At 51.0% G+C, this 22111-nt stretch overlaps 1 protein-coding gene across 2 annotated transcripts in view; it reads left to right on the top strand.

Moving 5' to 3' along the window:
* Coro1c (coronin 1C) overlaps positions 1–8653 on the top strand; it is a 95486-nt gene extending 86833 nt beyond the window's left edge. For both annotated transcript variants that reach the window (XM_059249092.1, XM_059249093.1), the window contains exons 6-11: positions 898–1017; positions 1877–1981; positions 2657–2802; positions 4626–4683; positions 5516–5761; positions 6542–8653. In XM_059249092.1, the coding sequence (XP_059105075.1) occupies positions 898–1017; positions 1877–1981; positions 2657–2802; positions 4626–4683; positions 5516–5761; positions 6542–6661 (795 nt within the window). In that variant the 3' untranslated portion in view covers positions 6662–8653. The remainder of the gene's footprint in view (positions 1–897; positions 1018–1876; positions 1982–2656; positions 2803–4625; positions 4684–5515; positions 5762–6541) is intronic.
* Positions 8654–22111: the final 13458 nt, after the last annotated feature.

Here is a 22111-nt window from a genome sequence, read left to right as displayed (position 1 = left end):
GCTAGCCTGGAACTCACAGAGATGTGCCATGCTCTGCCTCCTGAGTGCTGCTACCACAGGGGTATGGAACGGCTCATGATGCCCTTAGGAGTTTCAGGTCGGGGGAGCTCAGACGAACTGTGACCTGTCTGGAAATCTCACTGGTACTCTCTAGTTGATGCCCACCCCATCTCAGAACAGTATCCAGCTGCCCTGCAGACCTGCAGCAGGTCCTGCCGTCAGCTTAGTGCCCGGCGTCTGCCACCCAGCAGGGCTTCCACAAAGTCACATATCCTGCCTGAAGGTGTACATGTCAGGGCTGCAGCTGCAGGTGAGAAGTCCAAGAACAGCTCACCTTAGCTGTGTTCTGAGGCTGTCTGAGATGTGGTGATGTTTATCGGCACCGTCTAGGGCTGGGCAGCAATCATGTCAAGTGCTTATGCACCAGGGACTTTCCAGCCCCTGTTTGTCCACCCAGTATCTTCAGGGGTGGCTCCTCAGCCACTCTCATCCACCAGACAGTTCTAGGACAGTTTCCTTGTGTCCTGTGATGTTGGAGACACTGTTGGCTGCCCCAGCCTGCAGGCCACCCTCTTGAGAAACATGTATGGCAGAGCCTTGCATGAGCTTTGTGGCTGCAGCATGTGGGCTGGGGCAGCAGCAGACTATGGTCGGAGTGGGGCTCCTCAGTCTGTCTGGGGCTCTGCTTGCTGCTGTGACCAGGTCACTGAGTGTCACTTCTTCCTCATATGGGGGCGGTGGTTAACCATGGCCTTGAGTCCTGCTCAGGGAGCATGGAATGGCCTGCTGGGCTTTGGGGGGGCGGGGCAGGAATGCTGGCTCCCAGTATGGGCTTTCCACTCAGCCTTCCCACGTTGCTGTCTGATTGTATCACATCTGCATCTGCTCCCTCCCCAGGAGAAGGAGAAAGCACACGAAGGAGCCCGGCCCATGCGTGCCATCTTCCTGGCCGACGGCAATGTCTTCACTACTGGCTTTAGCCGCATGAGTGAGCGGCAGTTAGCACTCTGGAACCCGGTAGGCCCTTCCTAGCTTTTCCTTGTTCTGAGCGGGGCTTTGGGCTGGCAGGGTCTTGGGTTCTCAATGTGGTCTTTCAGCTGCTGCTGCCCTGAGTTAGCAGGAGGTTCTCATCCTCAGTGGAGCACGGGTGAGTGCACCTTAGACGTGCACTCGTGAAGCTCCCGAGGATTCCACCACCTGCTGGATCTGGGAAATGAGCTCTGTATTGTTGAGTTCACGACGACTGAGCACAGTCCTGCTTAGGGGAGAGTTTAGAGCTGGATAAGCGGTTTACACACCCTAGCTGCATGGGTGGAACACTGAGTGTGCGAAGGAAGTCGGCCACGGTGGCAGCAGGGCTGTAGGATGCAGGGTGGCTTCTCTAGCCTTTCGCTTTTCTCAGTCTGTACATCCTTCAGTAAGTAGTGGCTGGAGCATTTGCTGACTGAAGCACCTGCGTCCCTGTGCTCACACCACCAGTTCCAGGGGCTCTGGTGCCCTCTTCTGGCCCCAGCAGGCAACTGCACTCATGCACAGGGTTCACCACATGGCCCTGGCTGGCCTGGAACTCACTGTGTAGACCAGGTTGGCCTTTAAAAACAAAAATCTTTTTAGAAAACAGCTGCAAAGGAGAAAGGCTTCTTTGTCTTTATTGTGGAGCCGTGCTGTGTGCATTGACTGTGCATGGTCAAATCAACACACTTGTCGGGGAGTTTGGTCCCTGGTGTCACGTGTATGAGGATATACCTGTGTTGTTCAGACTCTAGATTCTGCTGGGAAAATGGATTATGTCAAAGAATGTATAATAAGGTTATGAGAATTTGTCTTTTAAACACGTGCCTACGCATGTCTATATTGTTTTTGGACTTATTTTCAGAAAAACATGCAGGAACCAATCGCTCTTCATGAGATGGACACTAGCAATGGGGTGCTGCTGCCTTTCTACGACCCAGACACCAGTATCATTTACTTGTGCGGGAAGGTAAGTGGGAGTGGGTGCCTGACGTGACATCAACCCTAGAAGAAGCAGGGTTCATCCTCCAGAGACCTAGAAGCCAGACAGTGTGACTAATGTATTATTTAAATGTTTTAACTGGTGTGTGCGTGCGCGCGTTCTCTTTCAGACCAGGTTGTAGTCATTGGTCACACTGGCATAACTCACTTATTCTTAGCCTAGCTAGTACCTGCCTTGGGTAGCTTGCCAAAAAATAGCTGACCTCCCTAAACGAGATGACTGTGAGGTTTTACACACTACGAGGAGAGCCTTTGGTGCTGTCCAGGTTTCTTCTAGAGAGACCCCCTTTGATCATCCTCGGGTTGTCAGTTGTTGCCCTGGCCAGGGAGTGAACACACAGACAGGCAGTTGTGCTCTCAGCCACGTCCTCTGCTCGCTTGACTTTGAAGCTTATGCTCGGGGCAGTTGTGTGGGCCAGTGACATTTTTGCCCTGACCTGCTTTCTAGGCCCAGAAGAGGAGCCTCCTAAAGGACATGCTAGAGGATTCTAAGTAGGAAGGACTTATCTTGGTGGGGAGACACCTGTTTTCTATTTTAGGCAAATGTCTTTGGAGACAGCAGTGGTCAGCTACTGAAATTAGACTCCCATGAATTCTGGGGTGGTGTGGGGTACCACCCTCTTAAACGAAATGTTTCTTGTAGGGTGACAGCAGTATCCGCTATTTTGAAATCACGGACGAATCCCCATATGTCCACTACCTCAACACATTCAGCAGCAAGGAGCCTCAGCGAGGGATGGGCTACATGTCTAAGCGGGGACTTGATGTCAACAAATGTGAGATCGCTAGGTAAAGAATTGAACCCTAAGTATCCAGTTGTTCATGACAGAGCAGGCCGACTCCAAGACTACCTTGGGGTGTTTGGAGTTGATTATAGCTTGTAACCTGTCCTTGCTGTGGGCCATGTTTCCTGGTGGCAGGTGGGTAAGAGCCTTGTGCCTTCATCTCCCAAGTGCTAGGGTTACAGACCTGCACTGTTGTATCTGGCTTCTTTTTTTAAAGTTACAGTATGCTGGGCAGTGGTGGTGCACGCCTTTAATCCCAGCACTTGGGAGACAGAGTCAAGTAGATCTCTGAGTTCGAGGCCAGCCTGGTCTACAGAGTGAGTTCAGGATAGCCAGGGCTACACAGAGAAACCCTGTCTCAAAAACAAAAACAAAACAGACCAAAAAAGTAGATGGTTGTAATCTGATCCGAATCCTGTCTTGACCACCTGGTCCCAAATAACCAACTTGGGCTGAATATGAATTATAAATGCTCAGCCAATAGCTCAGGCTTGTTACTAACTAGTTCTTACAACTTAAACCCATCTCTGTTCATCTATGTATTACCACGTGGCTTGTGGCTTCATCTGACCTCTAGCACGTCTTGCTTCCTGGGCGGCTGGCTGGTGTCTCCTCACTCTGCCTTCGTCTCCCCACCATCCTTAGTTTGGCTTTCCTGCCCAGCTTCCGGCCTGCCAGCTTCTCACTTATTTATTTACTTATTTTCTTAATTCTGTTTGTTTGGTTTGGTTTTTCAAAACAGGGTTTCTCTGTGTAACAGCCCTGACTGTCCTGGAACTCACTCTGTAAACCAGGCTGGACTTGAACTCACTGAGATCTACCTGCCTCTGCCTCCCAAGTGCTGGATTAAAGGTGTGCGCCACCACCGCCCAGCCTGTCTGTCACCTTTTTATTAACCAATGGGAGTAATACATATTTATAGTGTGGAAAAGGATTGTTCCACAGCACGTGCAGTTGCTAAAGCTCTGGTCTCTTGAGCATAAGTTGAGCTCATGTCTCCAGAACCCATGTTTATGCCCTGCAGTGCACACCTGTAATCCCAGCAATAATGAGACGGAGTGGGAGGACACAGACCCTGGAAGGAAGCTCCAGAGTCAGCTAAGCTGGCCTGTGGCAGTGTCCAGGCCAGTGTGAGGCCCTGCTGCACATGGAAGGTAGAAGGCAGGGCCAGCAGCAAGCTCAGTGGGTGAAGACACTCGCCACATGGCCTGCCAGCCCGAGAGTGATCCTAAGAACTGTGAAGTGGAAGAGGGAGCCGGCCCCATAGTTGTCCTCTGACCTGCACATGTGTGCCGTGCACGCGCGCCCACATACTAACACACACAGAAGTAACAGTGAACTGTGAAAATGACAAGGGGAAAGGTGCCTGCAGAATAGCACCAGCAGTTGTCCCCTGAGCTCCACACGTGTGCCATGTGTGTAGAAACACAAGACACACACATGAGAACCCAAAGAAAAAAGTTCTGGTCGTGTGTCACGTGTCCAGTACCTCGTGCTGGCAGAAGACTCAGCACCCAGGACACAGGTGCTGCCTCCTGTGAGTCTGTGCTCTCGTGTCTGGGGACGTGGTGAGTCACTGGCGTGGTCGTGCGGTCCACCAGCACCTGACACTTGGCACTGCTGCAGCCACATCTCCTAGGCCTCCCACACCTGCCGTCTCCAGCTGCACGGATGTGATCAGTCTATTTTCTCCTGTACAGCAGCACACAGCCATGCTTGGGCCTGGGCAGCAGTGCGGTGGTCAGATGCCGTGGAGCACTGCAGAGTAGTCTGTGAGTGTCACTCACATGTCACCCACTGCAGCTTTGCCTTATTTCTCCTCTGAAGGTTCTTCAAGCTTCATGAGAGGAAGTGTGAGCCTATCATCATGACTGTCCCCAGGAAGGTAAGTGTCCGGGTTGGGGGTTTTTGGTTATGGGTGTTTTGCCTGCGTGTGTGTCTGCACCATCTGTGTGCCTGCCTGATGCTTGAGATCAGAAGATGCTGTCAGAGCCCCTGGAACTCCAGAGCCGTGTGGGTGCTGGGAATCAGGCCTAGGTCCACCGCAACCACTGAGCCACCCATCACAGTTACGGATAAAACATCGTGACTGTAAACAGCTTGAGGAAGAAAGCTTTTATTTACATTTACAACTCTCGAGTCACACTGCTGAACTAGGTGTCGTCAGGATAAGAGCCTGGAGCAGGAATTGATGCAGTATCCATGGAGGAGCACTGCTCGCTGGTCTGCTCCGTGACTTGCTCAGTCCGCTTTCTTACAGCACTCAGGACCCCCTGCTGGTGGAGGGGTGGCCCCACTCACAGTGGGTTAGGTGTGCCCTCCCACATGAACTGTCGACTGAGAAAATGCACTGTATGTAGGCTTGCCCACAGGGCGGTCTAGTGGGGGTGTTTCACAGTTGGGGTTCCCTCTTCCAAAACGACATAAAACTAGTCAGCACACCATCAGTCTCTCCAGCTCCGGGTACCCAGTTTTTAAGTAACTCGTGTTTCAAAAGAAAACTCAGATCAGTGTGATGGCACATGCCTGTGATCCCTGCTCTCCACACGGTAGGAGAGTAAGTCAAGGGTGAGACACACAGCTCGTGGTGGAGCACTTGCCCTGCACACATGCACACATGCACACGGGACTTAGTCCTCAGCACTGCACAAAGACGAGCATCTCAGGAGAACCCCAGCCTCTCCCGCTTACCGATGCTGCCCAAATGCCTGTCGCAGTCCGACCTCTTCCAAGATGACCTGTACCCTGACACGGCGGGGCCGGAGGCCGCACTGGAAGCAGAGGAGTGGTTCGAGGGGAAGAACGCCGACCCAATCCTCATCTCCTTGAAGCATGGGTACATTCCAGGCAAGAACAGGGATCTCAAGGTGGTCAAGAAGAACATTCTGGACAACAAGCCGGCCGCAAACAAGAAGGGCGACCTCATCAGTGCTCCCAAGAAGACCACGGACACGGCCAGTGTGGTAAGGAGTGTGTGCTTGGGGCGGGCTTGGCCTGTGTCCTCCGGAAAGCTCCCTGGGCCAGGGCAGTGCCGGGGATTGGTGACTGTGGTCTGCTCGGCTAGTCAGCACTGGCTTTGAAATGGCCTACTGTGCTGTCTTGAGAGTGGACAGGATGCCTGCTGGGTTTTCCTGTCTTTCCCTGGTGAAGCATCATGGGAGCTGAGGGTCACAGGAACCAGGAAGTGAGTTTCCCTGCAGGTGGAGGAATTAGTGCGTTTGGGTGTTGTATATTGTAGTGCCTGTGGGGCTAGCAATAAGGATGACCTGTGGGGCTAGAGCCGCAGGGGTTGGGGCAGCCCAGCCTACCACCAGAGGGAACTGGCACCACAGGAAAGGACAGGGGAGGAGCGTGGGGAGCCACGGGGACCAGAGTGCCTGCAGCACTGGTGGGGTTAGTGCTCTGGGCCCTCACAGGAAGCCAGTACCAGGATTGGAGCCATACGGTTCCCACTGAGTAAGCTCACGTGTGTGTGTGGGGGGGGTGTCTGTGACTGACAGGCAGAGGGGTGAGTGGGCTGCAGGGCTGTGGGTGCTCTGTGGTTTGGAGGCTTTGTCCACCCAAGTGAGCCACACTGAGGCTGCGCTTTCCTTGTGAGCTCTCATCTGTCTCAGGAAGCCCTGCTGTCCTGGTTGGGTTGGGGTTTGCTAGTCCCAGAGGAGGAATGCCAGGCTAAGTGTCCTCTTCTGCACGGTTAGACTTCATTAATGCTCTCGGTCACCTTTTTCTGTTTGTTTTCTTAGCAAAACGAAGCCAAGTTGGATGAGATTTTAAAAGAGATCAAATCCATAAAAGACACAATCTGCAGTCAAGACGAGCGCATTTCCAAGTTAGAGCAGCAGCTGGCGAAGATGGTGGCCTGAGGCCCGCCCACCTCCACAGACGGCAGCTGCTCATTGGCGTGCTCCAGGGAGGGCAGACAGGGAGGCACTGCCATTGGAGACATTCCATTTCAGATCCGTCAGCCAGCAACAGGCCGCATTCCAGCAGGAACGCAGTTCCTCTCCCAAATTGGCGAAAAATGAAAGCGGAGCTTTTATCAGGAAGCTGGTTGGTGTTTGACAGGCCCAGGGACTTGTTGAATTTACTACATTAAAATGCCAGGTATTCTGAATTTTAGAAACAAACCCACCCGACCCACTGTCCTGCCCACACACCTTTTGATGAGTGGGGCCAATGCCACCTTCTTTGCTCTGTGTATTTCTTCCTTTTGAATGTTGCCAAAACCAAAAGTAGCTTTTTTCTTTGTATTTTGCTACTTTGCAGTATTTGTGTGGTTGGTTCTTTTGGGTTCTCTTCCTCCTTAATTTGAAAGGGACAGCACTGTGTATGTTTATAAACTCAAGGAAGATGAGATGATTATTTTGTATAAAGTCTCCCAGGAACAATCGGTGTAGCTACACGGTGCTGGCTGATTCGCAGCACAAATCTGGTCATCTAATGACTGTCCAGCGGGACGACTTGAGGACCCACGCGCCACCCTCCATTCCCTTGAGTCCCTGATCAAACAGCTCTCATACTCCCTCTCTCCCCCACTAGGAGTGGGTGGTTGTTCGGATGGATTTAGCTCCTTGATGCGTCACGTGATTATAATCTAACCCAAACTAGCATGCATTTCTGCAGTTTTGTTCCACGCAGACTCTGTCGCGTCCATTCCCTCCAGCATTTTGGTTCGGTTCCGGTCCATATTGGACAAGAGCACCCAAGACCAGAGGATGCAAAGGTGTTGAGTGTTCTTGTCCATCCAAGCAGCTCGCCTGGCCTCTGGGTGTGGTGCGGGGCTTGAACCCAGGAGCTGTGAGCAGAGCCTCTGCCTGGCGGTCCTCTGTGTCCTCTGCTCTTCTCTCTGCTGCCTCCTCTTCCCGGGCGCCTAGCCAGTCCTGTCTGTCTACTGCCTGTCAGGCCTAATCAGTTCACAGGATGTGACCTGAGGGCTCTAGAACATTGAGGTGAGGGAAAAGTCCAGAAGAAAGTAGAAAGGGGGTATAGAGACAGGCTGTAGCTCGCCATGCACAGGCACGGTCCACTGTGCCACACAAATCAGGCTACTGTTCCCCAGCGTTGACCATGGCTGTGTGTGGCACAGCAGTTCCCTGGACCTACAGAAGACAGGCTGAACCGTACCTGCCTCCCAGGGCAGCTGGAGCTCAGCTCCAGTTTCACATCCTTGTGTTGCATGTTTGTGAAGGCAGACGACCAGATAGTGTCCTAGGGATCGTGGAAGGCAGGCCTTGGCATGTGTTCGTGCTGGTGTGGGCACAGTGCTGGCTGCAGGCAGATCCACAGAGTATCAGGACAGGCAGAGCGTGGTGGCAGCTGCTTAGAGTATGGACTGACTGGGCACTGTGGTAAGAAAAGGCTCTCAGCCACCCACACAGGGTTGCTCGCTCCACAGCTGCAGGGCATCTGAACCTTTGTGGTTTGTGTGTGTGTCCTGTGTTTTTAATGTCGAAGTGGATAATGAGATGTAAAGAAGACATTAGTGACTTGCAGACACACCGGCACTGTGTACCAGTGTGTTCTGCTGGGGACCTTTGTTTCGAGATTCAGAAATGCTCTGGAGTCTGGTTGAATTAATTACGTAGCAGTTGTTGGCGCTGGTGCTGAAGTGCCAGAGGGAAGGTGGTTCAGAGAGAGGAAGGAGCGAGGAGAAGCCGGGGACCACAGTGTGTGCCAGGCTCAGAGTCGGCGCTTGGCACCTCGTGGTGGGTTCCTTTTCCCTGTTTTGTCGCCGTCTTCTTAAAGCCGTGACACCAGAGGGCAGTGAACTGCTCCCGGGTCCGCTCTTATAGAGTGGCCGTAGTGCTCTGTCAAACACTCGCTTCCATTTTCAAAGATAAAAGACATTGATTACACCCGTGTGCTGTGTTTCTTTCCCGCCTCCGTCCTCTCTGAGGCAGCCGCACCTCTGCTGGACACAGGTGTGCCATGCAGCCGGGTGGCAGTGCTCTGAGAGTGAGGACTGGGGGTGGGGGTGGGGGTGGGCCCTGCGCTCCACGGAAGGGCGATGCGGAGGGCCTCAGAGGCTGGAGCTGTGTCCAGATCCTCCAGACCCACCTGGCAGATCTGCCTCCAACCTCGGCGGCCAGTGTGACCTGAAGCCAAGCTCATCTTCTCCCAGTTTCTTCCCTGGTTTGGGGAAAGGATGGTAATCCCATGTGCTTTGGAGTAGAGAAACACCCAAGCTGACTACTGGGCCTCTTGCAGGGACACCACAGCCAGAATTGGAGAGCAGGGGAGCTGCTCCCTAGATTTTTGAGATGGGGTGTCGTGTAACCCAGGCTGACCTCAACTCTCTCCACCTCCACCTTCCAATGCCTGGGATCACAGGTGTGCTGTCCCATGCATGCCTGGTTCATGTGGTGTGAGGACCCAACGAGGGGCTTTGTGTATGTTCAACAAGCGCTTTACCTACGGAGCCACATCCACATCCTGGCTTCTGTTTGTTTAATTGTTGGTTAAGACAACATCTCAGCGCTGGGAGGAGCACTCAGAGCCGAAGCAGGGCCAGCCTTGTCTACATAGCGAGTTCCAGGACAGCTAGGGCTACATAGAGAGACCTTGTCTCAAAAAGAAGAAAGACAAGGTCTCAGGTACCCCGGGTTATCTTTGAACTTGAGTGCTAGATAACCCTGAGCCTCTTGCCTCTGTAGCATGAGTAACTGGGTTGCACACTCAGCCCCTCCACCACCCCCACCCTCCGGGGTGGGGGGGGGAAGCTTTCAAAGCAGGGTTTTCAGTAGAAGGGAACTATGCCTGCGCGCTGTGTTCCAGCAGGTTCTCGGTGTCTTCACCGCACCTTCCAACTTCTCCTTTTCTCTTACTCCATCCCCGATGACATTTCAGTATTTGTAGGGAAGAAACCCCCTGTTTACCTTTTCTTGGTGCTTATGATGTGATGGGCAAGGGACAGGAAGCTGTCCTCCCCCTAGTCCTTCCTCCTGAGCAGAGGGATCTGCAGCTGGTTCTCCTCGCACCCACAGGGGAGAGGGGGGAGTTGGCAGACCTCTCTCCGAGGACCCCAGCTGCAGGGAGAGGCCTAGTGGTCTGTTTCCGACTGGCCTGTTGTCTGGTTTTGGCCACCTTGAGCATTTGCCAGGAGATCTGGCAGTTCTGTGTCCCTCGCTCACAGACGGCCAGCCAGACGTCGTCTGGAGAGAACTTACTTTTTAGGGTTACTTCCCCACCGTAGTTAGTACTCCGTGTCCAGAAAAACTTGCTGCTGGGTCTTAAGCTGTTAACTCTGAGCGGCCCTTCTTCCTTCCAGCATGGTCAGGAATCCTGAAGTTGTCACTGGCTCGTGGGCATGAGTTGTGGTCGATGGCACAGTTTTCATGGGGGGGGGGTGCCCTCTAAAGAACACTGGAAAGGTGAGTCCTTTACTCCATGGCTAGAGGTCATGTGTGCACAAGGACAGCATCTTTCTTCAAGGTAGGCCCACAGGCGGGGCCAGACTTAACATTCATAGCTTCTCACTCACGCTTTTCACCTGTGAGCTTTGCCCCTAAACACCAATGGGACATAAATCGAAGAATTAGGGGGTGAGAATTAGCCCCACAGTTACTGGTCACATTCCCGTAGTCATTTAAGAAGGATATTGAGTAAGAAACATTGAAAAAATAGGCTGTAGCTGGGGCTGGAGAGAGGGCACAGCAGTTAGGAGTGTGTGTTTAGTCACATTGGGTGGCTCCATTCCAGGCAATCTGATGTCTTTGTCTAGCTTTCGAGGGCACCTACACACGTGTACATACACAGACACACAAGTATACACAAAAGTAAACCGTAGAAAGAAGTAGAATACAGTTGCTTCTGACTTTTGCCTTTGATATACAATATTTATTGTATATGTACATAGCTGGCTGGATATGGTGGCGCACACCTAAATCCCAGCACTCTGGAGGATTAGGAGTTCAAAGCTAGCCTGGTCTATAAAGCAATTTCCCCCAACAGCCAGGACTACACAGGTTTTTCAAACCCTGTCTTAAAAAAAAAAAAAAAAAAATTGAAGAAAAAACAATAGTAATCATAAAAGAATGGTGTTTTGGTTTGTTTGTTTGAGAAAAGGTCTCACTCCGTAGCCTTAGTTGGAATAGAACTCGCTGCGTAGAGTAGGCGGCCTTGAACTCACAGAGATCCACCTGGCTTTGCTTTAGCAGTACTGTGACTGAAGGTGTGTGCACACCCAGTGGTGGTTGCATTTTTAAGTAGTTGACAGAAACCCAAAAGAAGACTACTTAGTGAGAAGAATCATGAAATTCAAAGCCCACTGTCCACAAACAATTGGAACATGCTGGGACTGGACAGCCAGCTCAGCAGCTGAGAGGGTGGACTTAACCAGCACCCACATCAGGTAGCTCACAACCAGGGATCCAACACCTGCTTTCTGGCCTCTGAGTGCCTGCATTTTGCTACACACACACACACACACACACACACACACACACACACACATAATTAAAAATAGTATGTATGTTATTTTAATTTGAACATGCCATACATTGTGGCTGTTTTTCCTGAGTACTTGGAGATCTGCATAACAGAGACTGTTTTGCTACAAAACCTAAAATACTGCTTTCTGAGTGTTTATACAACACCATAGCCAAAACCAGCTTGGAGAGGAAAGGGTTATTTCATCTTACAGCTTGTAGCCCATCTTCCAGGAGTCAGGGTAGGAACCTTCAGGCAGGAACCTTCTATAGTCAGTGTTCTCTGGAAGAACAGTGGCTTACAGGCTAAGCTCCAGCCCAGTTCGGCAATGGCTGCCTCCGGAGGGTAAGTCCAAGGACCCAATAGTTGTTCAGTCCCCGAGGCTGGATGTCTCAGCTGGTCTTCAGTCTATATCAGCATCCTGAAGAGGTAGGCTCCAATGCTAGTGAAGAAATGCCTCAGTTGCAAGATACCTGAGTATGTCAGGGAGAATGAGGGCAAGCAGGCAAAAAATGAAGGCTTCCTTCTGTGTCCCTTAGATAAGCTGCCACAAGAAAGTGTAGCCCAGATTGAGAATGGGTCTTCCCACCTCAGATGATGAATCAAGAAAAATCCTGCCTGGCAGTAGTGCCCTACACCTTTAATCCCAGCACTCAGGAGGCAGAGACAGGCAGATCTCTGAGTTTGAGGCCAGCCTGTCTACACAGAGTTCCAGGATGGCCAGGGCCACACAGAAACCTTGTCTTGGAAAAAGAAAGAAAAAAGGAAACATCTCTCACAGGCGTGCCAGGGTTTTTTACTTAATTCTGATGACTATAGTCAACTTGACGATCACCATCACAAACCTAGAGGCAGGAACTGATGCAGAGGCCATTGAGGAGTGTTGCTTACTGCCTTGCTCATTTTGTTTTCTTATATACCCTAGGACCAACTGCCCAGCCATGGCAACACCCACAATGGGCTGGGCCCTTCCACATCAATCATCAATTAAGAAAATGCCCCCAAACTTGCCTACAGGCCAATCTTACAGAGTCATTTTTCTCAGCTGAGTGTCTCCCTTCCCAAATAACACTTGTGTCAAGTTGACAAAACTAGCTAGCATAATTGACCCCTTATCACCCTGACACACAAGTACATCACTATTCAACTAGAACCTTTCCTTTCTCATTTGTCCCCAAGATGGCATGTTAATACCGTAATATAAAACATTTTAACTTTTAAGAAGTTCCACATCCTTTAAAGGTTCAAAGGTTACGTCTCTAAAACATACAAAGTTGAGCTGAGATTTAGCTCAGGAGTTAAGGGCACTTATTTTTACAGAGGAGCTGGAGTCAATTCCCAGCATCCATGTGTTGGCTCACAACCATTTCTTAACTCCAGTGCCAGGGGATCCAATGCCCTCTTCTGACCTCTGGACACCAGACATGCATGTGGCACACAACCGTACTTGCAGGCAAAACACTTGTACACACAAAACAATAAAAGCCTTTAAAAATTAGAAAAACAAGACAAAAAAAGCATTCAAGGTCTCCTTCAAAGTTCAAAGCCTCTCTAAAATACCCGAAACCTCTAAAATTTCCAAAGTGTCTGTAAAATTTTCCAAAGTCTCTAAAACACTGTGGGCCCCTAGAAAATCAAAACAAGTTAAATACTTTCTTACTCCCAAGAGGGCAGAGCCAGAGCACAATTGTGATGAAATCAAAGCAAAGCCAAAGCGTGAAGAGTTCAGTGCTCGACCCCTGGGGACCCACTCACGAGCCTCTGGGCTCCAAAGGACCCAGGGCGCTTGTCAGCTCTGCCCTCTGCGACAGGCAACAGCTTGTCTCCTAGGCTCTGGCCAGCTCTGCGCCTCAGCTGCTGCTGTCCGTGGTGGTGGTTCCACGGTGCTGGCATCTCCAAGATGTCAGGTCTTTATACTGCAGGGTTGCACCTCCAATAGCCTCTCCCTGGCTCTATGCTGGGAGCCCAACCCTGCCACATGGTGCCAAGCCTCAGCTGCTCTCCATGACCCTTTCATGCTTCAGAAACTCTTGCACGTTACCAAGTTTGGCTGCCAGCATGAGATGCAGCCTTAGCTGCCTGTAGATAGTTTCTGTGTGCTGACTTGAGGAAATAATCCAGATTTACAATCCTCAGTGGTGCTGATTTCTCATTAATCATGGCTGAGTCTTCTGCCCTGGCTCACCAGAAGCACACATTCTTAAATCACACATTCAATATATTGAGTGGCCCCAATAAGAGTGTTTAAGAGACTCTCAAACTTCCCTCTGAAACGTCACAAGCCAGGGGAGCAAGCATTTAAGACACAAACCTTGAGGGGACTTTCAGAGCCAGACCTCCTACACCCATGATGATGGATGTGCAGCCAAGACCCTGGTGGATCTTCAGAGAAGGGCTGTCTCCATCAGCTGGTCTGGAAGGGGGCCCTTTTGAGATCTGCAGTCTGCAGGGTGCCCCGCCAGGCACAGACTCCGGCCAGTGCCTCAGGAAGGTTATGGGAAGTGTGGATTGCTCAGGCTCTTTTTTTTTTTTTTTTTTTTTTTTTTTTTTTTAAAGACAACCTTTATAGCCCACAATGTCCTCATCCTCCTCTTGCTGGGTTTATTTAGTACATATCAGCATGCTTGGCTTTGGAATACCAGCACACCACAGCTTCAGGTGTGGGGAGAGACACTGTTGGCCACTTTTTGCTGCCTAAGGCACCCAGTGAGCTGGAGAAGGGATAGCTGCCTCTGAGGGATGCCCTACACTTTGGTCTCCAATGTGGAAACAGCTTCAGGTGCTGCCCATGCAGGCATCCAGAATCTGGGCTTGAAAATGAACACACAGTGGGGAGGTGGTGGTACATGCCTTTAATCCCAGCACTCTGGAGGCAAAAGAAGGCAGATCTCTGAGTTTGAGGTCAGCCTGGTCTACAGAGTTCCAGGACAGGGCAATGCAGAGAAATCCTGTCTCGAAATACCATTCCCCCCCCCCCCCTTAAAAGAAAGTGAACATCCCATACCCCGTTCCTGTTTGAGGAGGGGAATCGAATCTGGCGGGGAGGAGGGGGGCAGTAGCCATTTCCCCTTCAGAGGACTCAGAGAAGCAAACCTACAGGCCCCCTGGAGTGGAAGACCCAGCCGGGCCTTTCAGAGCGAAGCAGTCCTGTTCCTACTTTCTGACACCTTTGCCTCCAGTAGATGGAGAATCTTGGAAATGCGTAGATGGCGAAGACTGTGTCTGACAAGGCCAGGTTCCAACTTTTTGAGATTTATTTTTATTTTTTAATTTTAATTGTTTGTGTACGAATGCTTTGCCTGCATGTCTGTCTGTCTGTGTACCATGGTCTTGCCTAGTGTCCACAGAGGCCAGAAGAGTTCACTGGATCCCCTGAAACTGGAGACGGTTGTGAGCTGCCATATGGGAACTGGGAACTGAACTCAGGTCCTTATAACCTGTATTCAGCAAAGCCAGTGGGTGCTGGAGCTCAGCAGTGGTCTAGCCTGGGAACCAAAGGCTGTTATAGGCCTGCTGAGAGAAATATTATTTATCCCTCTCCAAGGTGCTTGTCTTGTGTGATCCTAAACACAAAAAACATGGGGGAGACGTCCTGCCAAGAATCCTGTCTGCCCCACCCCCCCCAGTCGTTTTTCCTTTCCAAAGGATGACATTCTGGGAACAGTATGGGTGCGTTTGAGCCTGAAGCTATCTCCTAGGCTGAGTGGAGTCCAGCCTGATTTTTCTGAGTCAGTGGCTTTTAAAATTTACCCACCCTGGGGCTAGAGAGAGGGGTCAATTTGTGAAGTGCTTGATGGCCAAGCTTGGGGACCTGGTTTGGATCCCCAGCCTCCACAGAAAGGTTGGGCCTAGCAGCGTATGCCTGGGGGGATGGAGGAGACAGGAGGGTCCCTGGGGCTTGCTGGTCAGTTAGCCTAGCAGAATCCTTGGTCCGGGTTCTATGAGACTCCATCTCCCAACAACTAACTAAGATGGTGAAGCGGTTGAGGAAGAGGCCAGGGGCACCTGTGATGTACAGACACAGGCAGGTGAAACACTTTTGTTATTTGAATCAGGGTTTCTCTGTGTAACAACAGCCCTGGCTGTCTCAGGACTCCTGTAGACCAAGCTGGTCTCAAACTCACAGAGATCCACCTGCCTCTGCCTCCTGAGTGCTGGGATTAAAGGCGTGCGCCGCCGGGCGCTGCCGCCGCCACGGCCATCACCACCACCCAGCTCCAAAATTTTAAAAATCAAAAGAAAAAATTTTAAAGTTTCAGGTTGTTCTGGGATGGACAGACTCAGCCATTGCCCATCTACACATTTCCACGATCCCCTTAGTAACTGGATGTGTACCCGCCCATCATGATCCTGGCCGGTTGAAGTTCAGGCCAGCTTTGGTCACCCCATGCTGCCTCCCTGTTTAATGAAGTTACTGGGTTTCAGTTTCCCCTCCCAACCCCCACTCAGAAATAACTGGCACAAAGTGCAATAAAAGGTACCAGGCAGGCACAGCTGTGAGGCCATGGTGGTGCCTGTCCCTGGAACTGTGTGGCCAGGAGCCTGGGGAGCCCTTCCCTCAAAATCAGCTGAAACAAGACTGGGTTCAGGACAGGGATGGCTGTTCAGGAGGCTGGGGGTTGCTCACAGCTTTACTTGTCTGCCAATCGGAAGGCACAGTCTCACTTTTGAGATGGGGCTGTGTCAACAATGACTAGTACATACCACCCAAGAGCACATTCTCCCCGGCAGGCCCAGGGACAGACCTCAGTGCCCAGGCTAGCTGTCCACTGGGTTCCAGCACCCGTCGGCATTGTTGATTGTAATTCCTGCCCCACCCTCTAGGAGCACTCAACTTGTGAGGGGCATAGGAACACTGTGTCCTTCCAGACTGGGATGCAGAGATTTGACAGGAGCCATAAGCCTAAGTGACCCTTGACACACACATGCCTCCATATTTGGCTTTCTCTCCTCTTTTTCTAGAGCTAGGCCTTGCTTAAGTCTCCATAACACCAGAACCTCTTCTCAGAAATCAAGTGACCACGCTGAAGTTAGGCAGTTAGGCAAGGGTAGATAGATAATCCCCATAGCAACATCCCTGCTGGCTAAACAACCCATGATTAAAGTCCCCTCCCTGCTTGTACCCACCTTTTGCCATTGCCTATATATGCCTTAAGAGGAAAATAAAATTTTGGAGCTTGATCAGACGTCCTGTCTTGCTCTCATTCTTTGTGTCTCTTGTCCCTCTCATTCGCTGGCCCTCCCTTCAGGTCCCCGTTGAAGACCCCGCTGGCCGGGGCAGAGATGAGCCGAGGCACAGGCTCTAATAGGCGCCTTTTGTATCCACTCTAGCTTTGCCACCTACCAGAAGATCACCCTGGGCAGGATACTTCACTCCTCTGGACCTGGTATTTTTCATCGATAAAATGGGGGCAGCAAAAGTACCTACCTTGTGGGACAATTATAATGGTTAAAGAGCCCAGGACAGCACCTGGGAAACCCGAGCAGCAACTATTTCTTAATGCTAAGGTACTGTGCTAGGACAAGGGGATGCCACACTGAGCAACACAGACATGGCTTTCCTCCTGAAGCTTCCAGGGAGACAGGCATGCATCAAGCAGGGGCAGGGCTGAGTGCCCTGAAATGACAGGTGAGGCTGCAGTGACTGGAAAGGCTTGAGGAGGCATAGGAACTAGAGTCCGGTGAGTGAGAGGCAGTTGTTGATTAAAAGAAAATAAAGAAGGAACACAACCTACAGGCCGAAGAGACAAATCTGGCCCTCCACCTGTTCTTGTAAATAAAGTTTTATTGAAACATAGTCCATCCATTTGTTTACATACCATAGGTGTTCTTACAACTTAACAGATCCACAAGACAGGAAAGATTTACTATCTGGTCCTCTCCAGAAAAAGCTCTCTTGTGGGTAATGAGTTGCCCTCTGGGAGTTCATTCTGTAATACCTGAAGAGGCTGCCAGACCCTTCCAGAGAATCCTCCACAGAGATCTGGAAACCGATAGGATTGGTACCACTTATGGCCTTGGGAAAGAACTATGTTTGGAAAGGAGCCTTGGCTCTAAGCAACAGACAAACATGAAGGAAACTCACCCCCATGGACCCAAGAAAAAAAGAAGGCAAGAACTGTGTCAGTATACAGAATGTCCATAAAGTCCTTGTCCCCTTCAAGAGCTCTGTTTCCTAATTATAAAGTAAACACAGGGCTGAGGATATAGCTCGAGCAGAGGGCTAGCACCTGGGAGAGCCCTGGGTTAATTCAGTAGTGCCTAAAAAATACAGGAAAACAAATGAACATCACATCATCATGAGCATTTAAAAATCTCTATAAAGACACAGAGGGGATGGTGCCCACGCTGCTGCTGAGGGCCAGCCATGTGAGCTCAGATCGGGTCATGGGGTGATACTTTGTGTGTACTCTAACAAATGAAATGTGCCTGAAGATCAGAGGACAGAGCCAGCCACTAGATTAAACATAGAGGCCAGGCAGTGGTGGCACACACCTTTAATCCTAGCACTCAGGAGGCAGAGATCTGTCTGGATCTCTGTGAGTTCAAAGCCACCCTGGACTACATGAGATTGATTCAGTCTAGGAGAGAAACAGAGCCAGGCAGTGGTGGCACACACCATTAATCCCAGTACTTGGGAATCACATGCCTTTAATCCCAGCAGTAGGAAGGTTGAGACAGGAAGTGATATGGCTGGGCAGAGAAAGGAATTTCAGGCAGGAAGAGACAAGAGTTTGGCCCCCTTTCAGCTGAGGACTCAGGGCATTCAGTCTGAGGATTCATGGAGACAGGATCTTCTCCTTTCGGCTGAGGAGTTGGCGAGGTAAGAGGTGGTGGCTGTGGCTTGCTCTGCTTCTCTAATCTTTCAGCATTTACCCCAATATCTGGCTCCGGGCTTTTATTATAAGACCGTTTAGGATTCGTGCTGCAGGGTCAAGCCCTCGGCACCCACACGACTGAGCTTTGCTGTTCACTTGTGTCCTGCTTTTCCCTTGCTGGGTAGGACATGCTTTATAGGCAACACATGAGCCTGGCGTCAACGCCTGCATTGCGCATGACCTTCAATTTCCCCACAAATCAATCTCCTCCATCCCTCCCTCCCTCTCTTGTGCTCTGAAGCAGGGGCTCACTCTGTAGACCAGGCTGTCCTCAAACTCACAGGCATCCATCTGCCTCTCCCTTTTGAATGCTGGGGTTAAAGGTGTGTGTCACCACACCTGGCCCTGTTTGTTTATGTGTTGACATAGAGCCTTGATCCCTAGCCCTGGCTGGTCTGGATCTCCATTTGAGGTTCAAGTTGAACTTGAACTTACTGTAATCCTCCTGCCTCAGCCTGCTAGAATTACATGTGTGTGCCACCACACCCAGCTCCTCGAATCTCTTTTATGCAAATCATCATTGCTGTGGTCTAGGAGGGATTTTGAGTCTTTCCAGGCTCCATTTCTAAAAAGCAGAGCAGGGACTGGTGGTGGGGGCCTGCAGTCTCAGATCCATGGGTAGTAGAATCATGAGTTCAAGGATTGCCTGGGCCACAAAGTGAGTTCAAAGCCAACCTTGGGAATTTAGCAAGCTCCTGCCTCAACAAAAGGCCTGGGAGGTGGAGTGTTTGCCCAGCACGCACATTTGATAACCAATGCCTGTGTACTTTGAATGCCCACGAGTGTGCTAAAAGGTAAACTGAGACAGAAGAAAAAATTTTTTAGAAAATTTACTTAACAATGATACATAAATTATGAAGCTCAGGGCTTGACAAGATGGCTAAAGGTGCTTATCAACAAGCCTCACGGCCGGGCGGTGGTGGCGCACGCCTTTAATCCCAGCACTCGGGAGGCAGAGGCAGGCGGATCTCTGTGAGTTCGAGGCCAGCCTGGTCTACAAAGTGAGTTCCAGGAAAAGCGCAAAGCTACACAGAGAAACCCTGTCTCAAAAAAACCACAAAAAAAAAAAAAAAAAAAAAAAAAAAAAAAAAGCCTCGCGACCTGAGTTCAATCCCCAGAACCCACGCAGTAGGAGAAAACTGACTCTTACAGTTGCCCTTTGTCTTGTACACACACACACAGACACACACACACGATGTAATAAAAATTAGTAAATCTAGAAGCTTCAAGCCGGCAAGGTTCAGGAGTCGTGCCAAGGGTACTCAGGAGACCCAAAAGGAGAACAGAGATCCGATTGGTTTGGAAAATTCCTAGTGATCGATTATAACTGTACTGACTACCTCTGATTGGTTGATTATAACTGTACTGACTACCTCTGATTGGTTGACTATAACTGTATAGTCTGTGTCTGTTTGCAAATCAAGCCGGGTCTGTCTTTCTGTAACTGCCTGTCTGTCTGCTCAGGGTCCCTCCATCTGCTTCCTTTTAAATCTGCTTTAACAAGCACGGATATGATGTTTAGCTCCTGCGTTGTATTCCAGCAAGGGACAGATTTCCCTGGTGTGGGAGTTGTGTGTTTCCCCAAATGTTCTCTCATGTTGAGTCCCATTGCTTTGGTCCCGGAGGGTCGTGGGAAGTCTTCTGGGCTCCATTCCTAGAGGCACAAGGCTGCTCACTGTGACCACTCGCCTCCCAGGTGTCAGGTGCAGGAGGATGTGGCTTCATGGTCCCCACACAGAAAGCACGAACTGGAATCCACTTGGCCGTGTGCACCTCTAGAAAGCAAGTGTCCCTGCTCAGTGGACCTTGATAGGGCCGAACGGCTGCTGCCTCCCGCCACATAAGCTGGCTGGGGTGGATCTGGGTGGCAGGGCACTTGCCGGGACAAAGAACAGTCACTGCTCCTTTTGCCCACATCACAGCCCAGATTGGAGTCCCGCCGAGGCAGCTTATCTGTCTATGAGGTGGGGTCAGCTTTGGGCCTCAGTGCTGGCTTCTGAAGGCAGCTGAAAGATCCTGTCACCTGACCACGGAGCCTTGGGTCTGTCTGCCTGTCTGCCTGTCTTTCTTTTTTGTTTTGTGTGTTTGCTTGCTTTATTTTAAACACTTTTATTTCATTTATTTATTTTGTGTGTGAATATATGCATACACATTCATGCCATGGTGTGTGTGTGTGTGTGTGTGTGTGTGTGTGTGTGTGTGTGTGTGTGTGTATTTGAGAGAGTGAGACAGACAGACAGAGAACAACTTTCAGGAGTCAGGTAGATTCCAGGACTTGAACTCAGGTTATCAGGGTTTGGTGGCAGGCACCTTTGTACACAGCCCTGTTTTGTTTTTTGAGATATGCTGTGGGACCCTAGTCGACCTGACATTCGTTATATAACCCAGGCTGGCCTCAGCCTCTCAAGTGCTGGGGTGACAGGCACGAACTACCATACCTGGCTCTTCTCTTCTCATTTTATTGGGATGGGCCTCATTTTGTACCTCAGGCTGACCTCAGACCCTTGTTCTTCTTGTCGACGTTTGAATGCTGGAGTTCCAAGCGTGTACCACCTCGCCCTGCTGGCTTTTGTTTTTAAACAATCTATGTGCTAGGCAGCGTATTCCTTCTCTTTAGAGGGGTCCTGAGCCTGGCCTTGCAAAACCGCGGGCCAGACCTTGGAGGCTAATCTCTCTCTCCCGTTCCAGATCTGGGCTGTGCCGTCAGCCTGTGCCTGTGCCGTACCGTCAGCCTGGCTACTCACCCCGGTTGTCACCCCCTCCTGCCTGACTCTACAGCCTACCCTGGAGCGACACATTTACTGGAGGTGGTGGGGTGTGGGGAATGGTCTACTGACCTGTTGACCAGCTGGCCTCACCATCCCATGAAGAACCACCAGAGGAACAGTGTGAGACCAGGGCTGGGGTCCAACCTGAGATGTAGGGCTGGCCCAAGGAACCAATTAGGGAGGAGAAATCCACTGGGGAATTGGGGACATCGCTGCCCGGGGAGTTCTTGAGTGCTGCTAAAGGGACCCGCTGAATTATTTGTGGAGTGATGAAGACAGCGTCTTACTCTTTAGCCCAGGTTGGCCCCAAACCCATGGCACTCTTCCTGCCTTGGCCTCCCCGGTGCCGGGATGGTAAGTGAGAGCCACTGTACCTGGTTATATAGAACCACGTGAGAAGAAAAGCATCCTATTGCCCCGGAGAAAGGAGGATCCTGAGGCCAAACTGAACTATAGAGATGGAGGAGGTACGCACACGCACACGCACACGCGCACACGCACACACATGGCATGAAAGCTGTTCTATGCACAAGCCCCAAAGAGGTGTGTACTTTGTGGTTCCTACCCCTCTGCCTCCATTTTCCATCTTGAATGGAACTGAGACTTGACCTACTTTTCACCTGGCCTCAGCCTCCCATGGCGGGGTTCTTTCTGGCCACCCCTCTCCATTGCCCGGGGATAAATGTGGTGACTCTTCTCCGATGTCTCACCCAGAGGTCCCCTCACCTGTAAGGTTCCCGTACCTTCCTCGTATTTTCAAGAGTGGTATCGGGCCAAGCATGTCACTGTCCCACTGCCCACCCGATTTTAATCAGACTTGTCAACCAAAGCTGTCACAAACAAGGGGGTGTGGGGCATCACGTGACCAGCCTGAGTAACCGCGTTCTCACTTCCTTCTTCCACACCCTGCCGTTGGGGGTTGGCAGATTGGGACCACAAGTGTCTGGCAGCGTGGGCTGGGGCCTTGTCACTGAGGCAGAGTCGTTTCAGGGCCCTGAAGCAACTGCCCCATGCTCCGCTGAGCACGGTAAGTACTGATTTGCAAAACTGTGGGGAGTGGCTGGGGGCCCAAGGGACAAGAAGGGCTGCCTTTCCTGCACACAGGCCAGGACCTTCCCAGTGGCGCCGCCGCCGAGGCTCTGGACCAAGGTCTCCGTGGAGACTGGGTCTTCTGCAGCCTTAGCTGTGGGTCTCTCCTGATCCTGCCTTAGTGCTGTCTGCTTACCAGGCCATGGCTGCT

The sequence above is a fragment of the Peromyscus eremicus genome, chromosome 23, assembly GCF_949786415.1.
Source record: "Peromyscus eremicus chromosome 23, PerEre_H2_v1, whole genome shotgun sequence".
Lineage (NCBI taxonomy): Eukaryota > Metazoa > Chordata > Mammalia > Rodentia > Cricetidae > Peromyscus > Peromyscus eremicus.
This window is presented reverse-complemented; position numbering and strand designations above follow the sequence as displayed.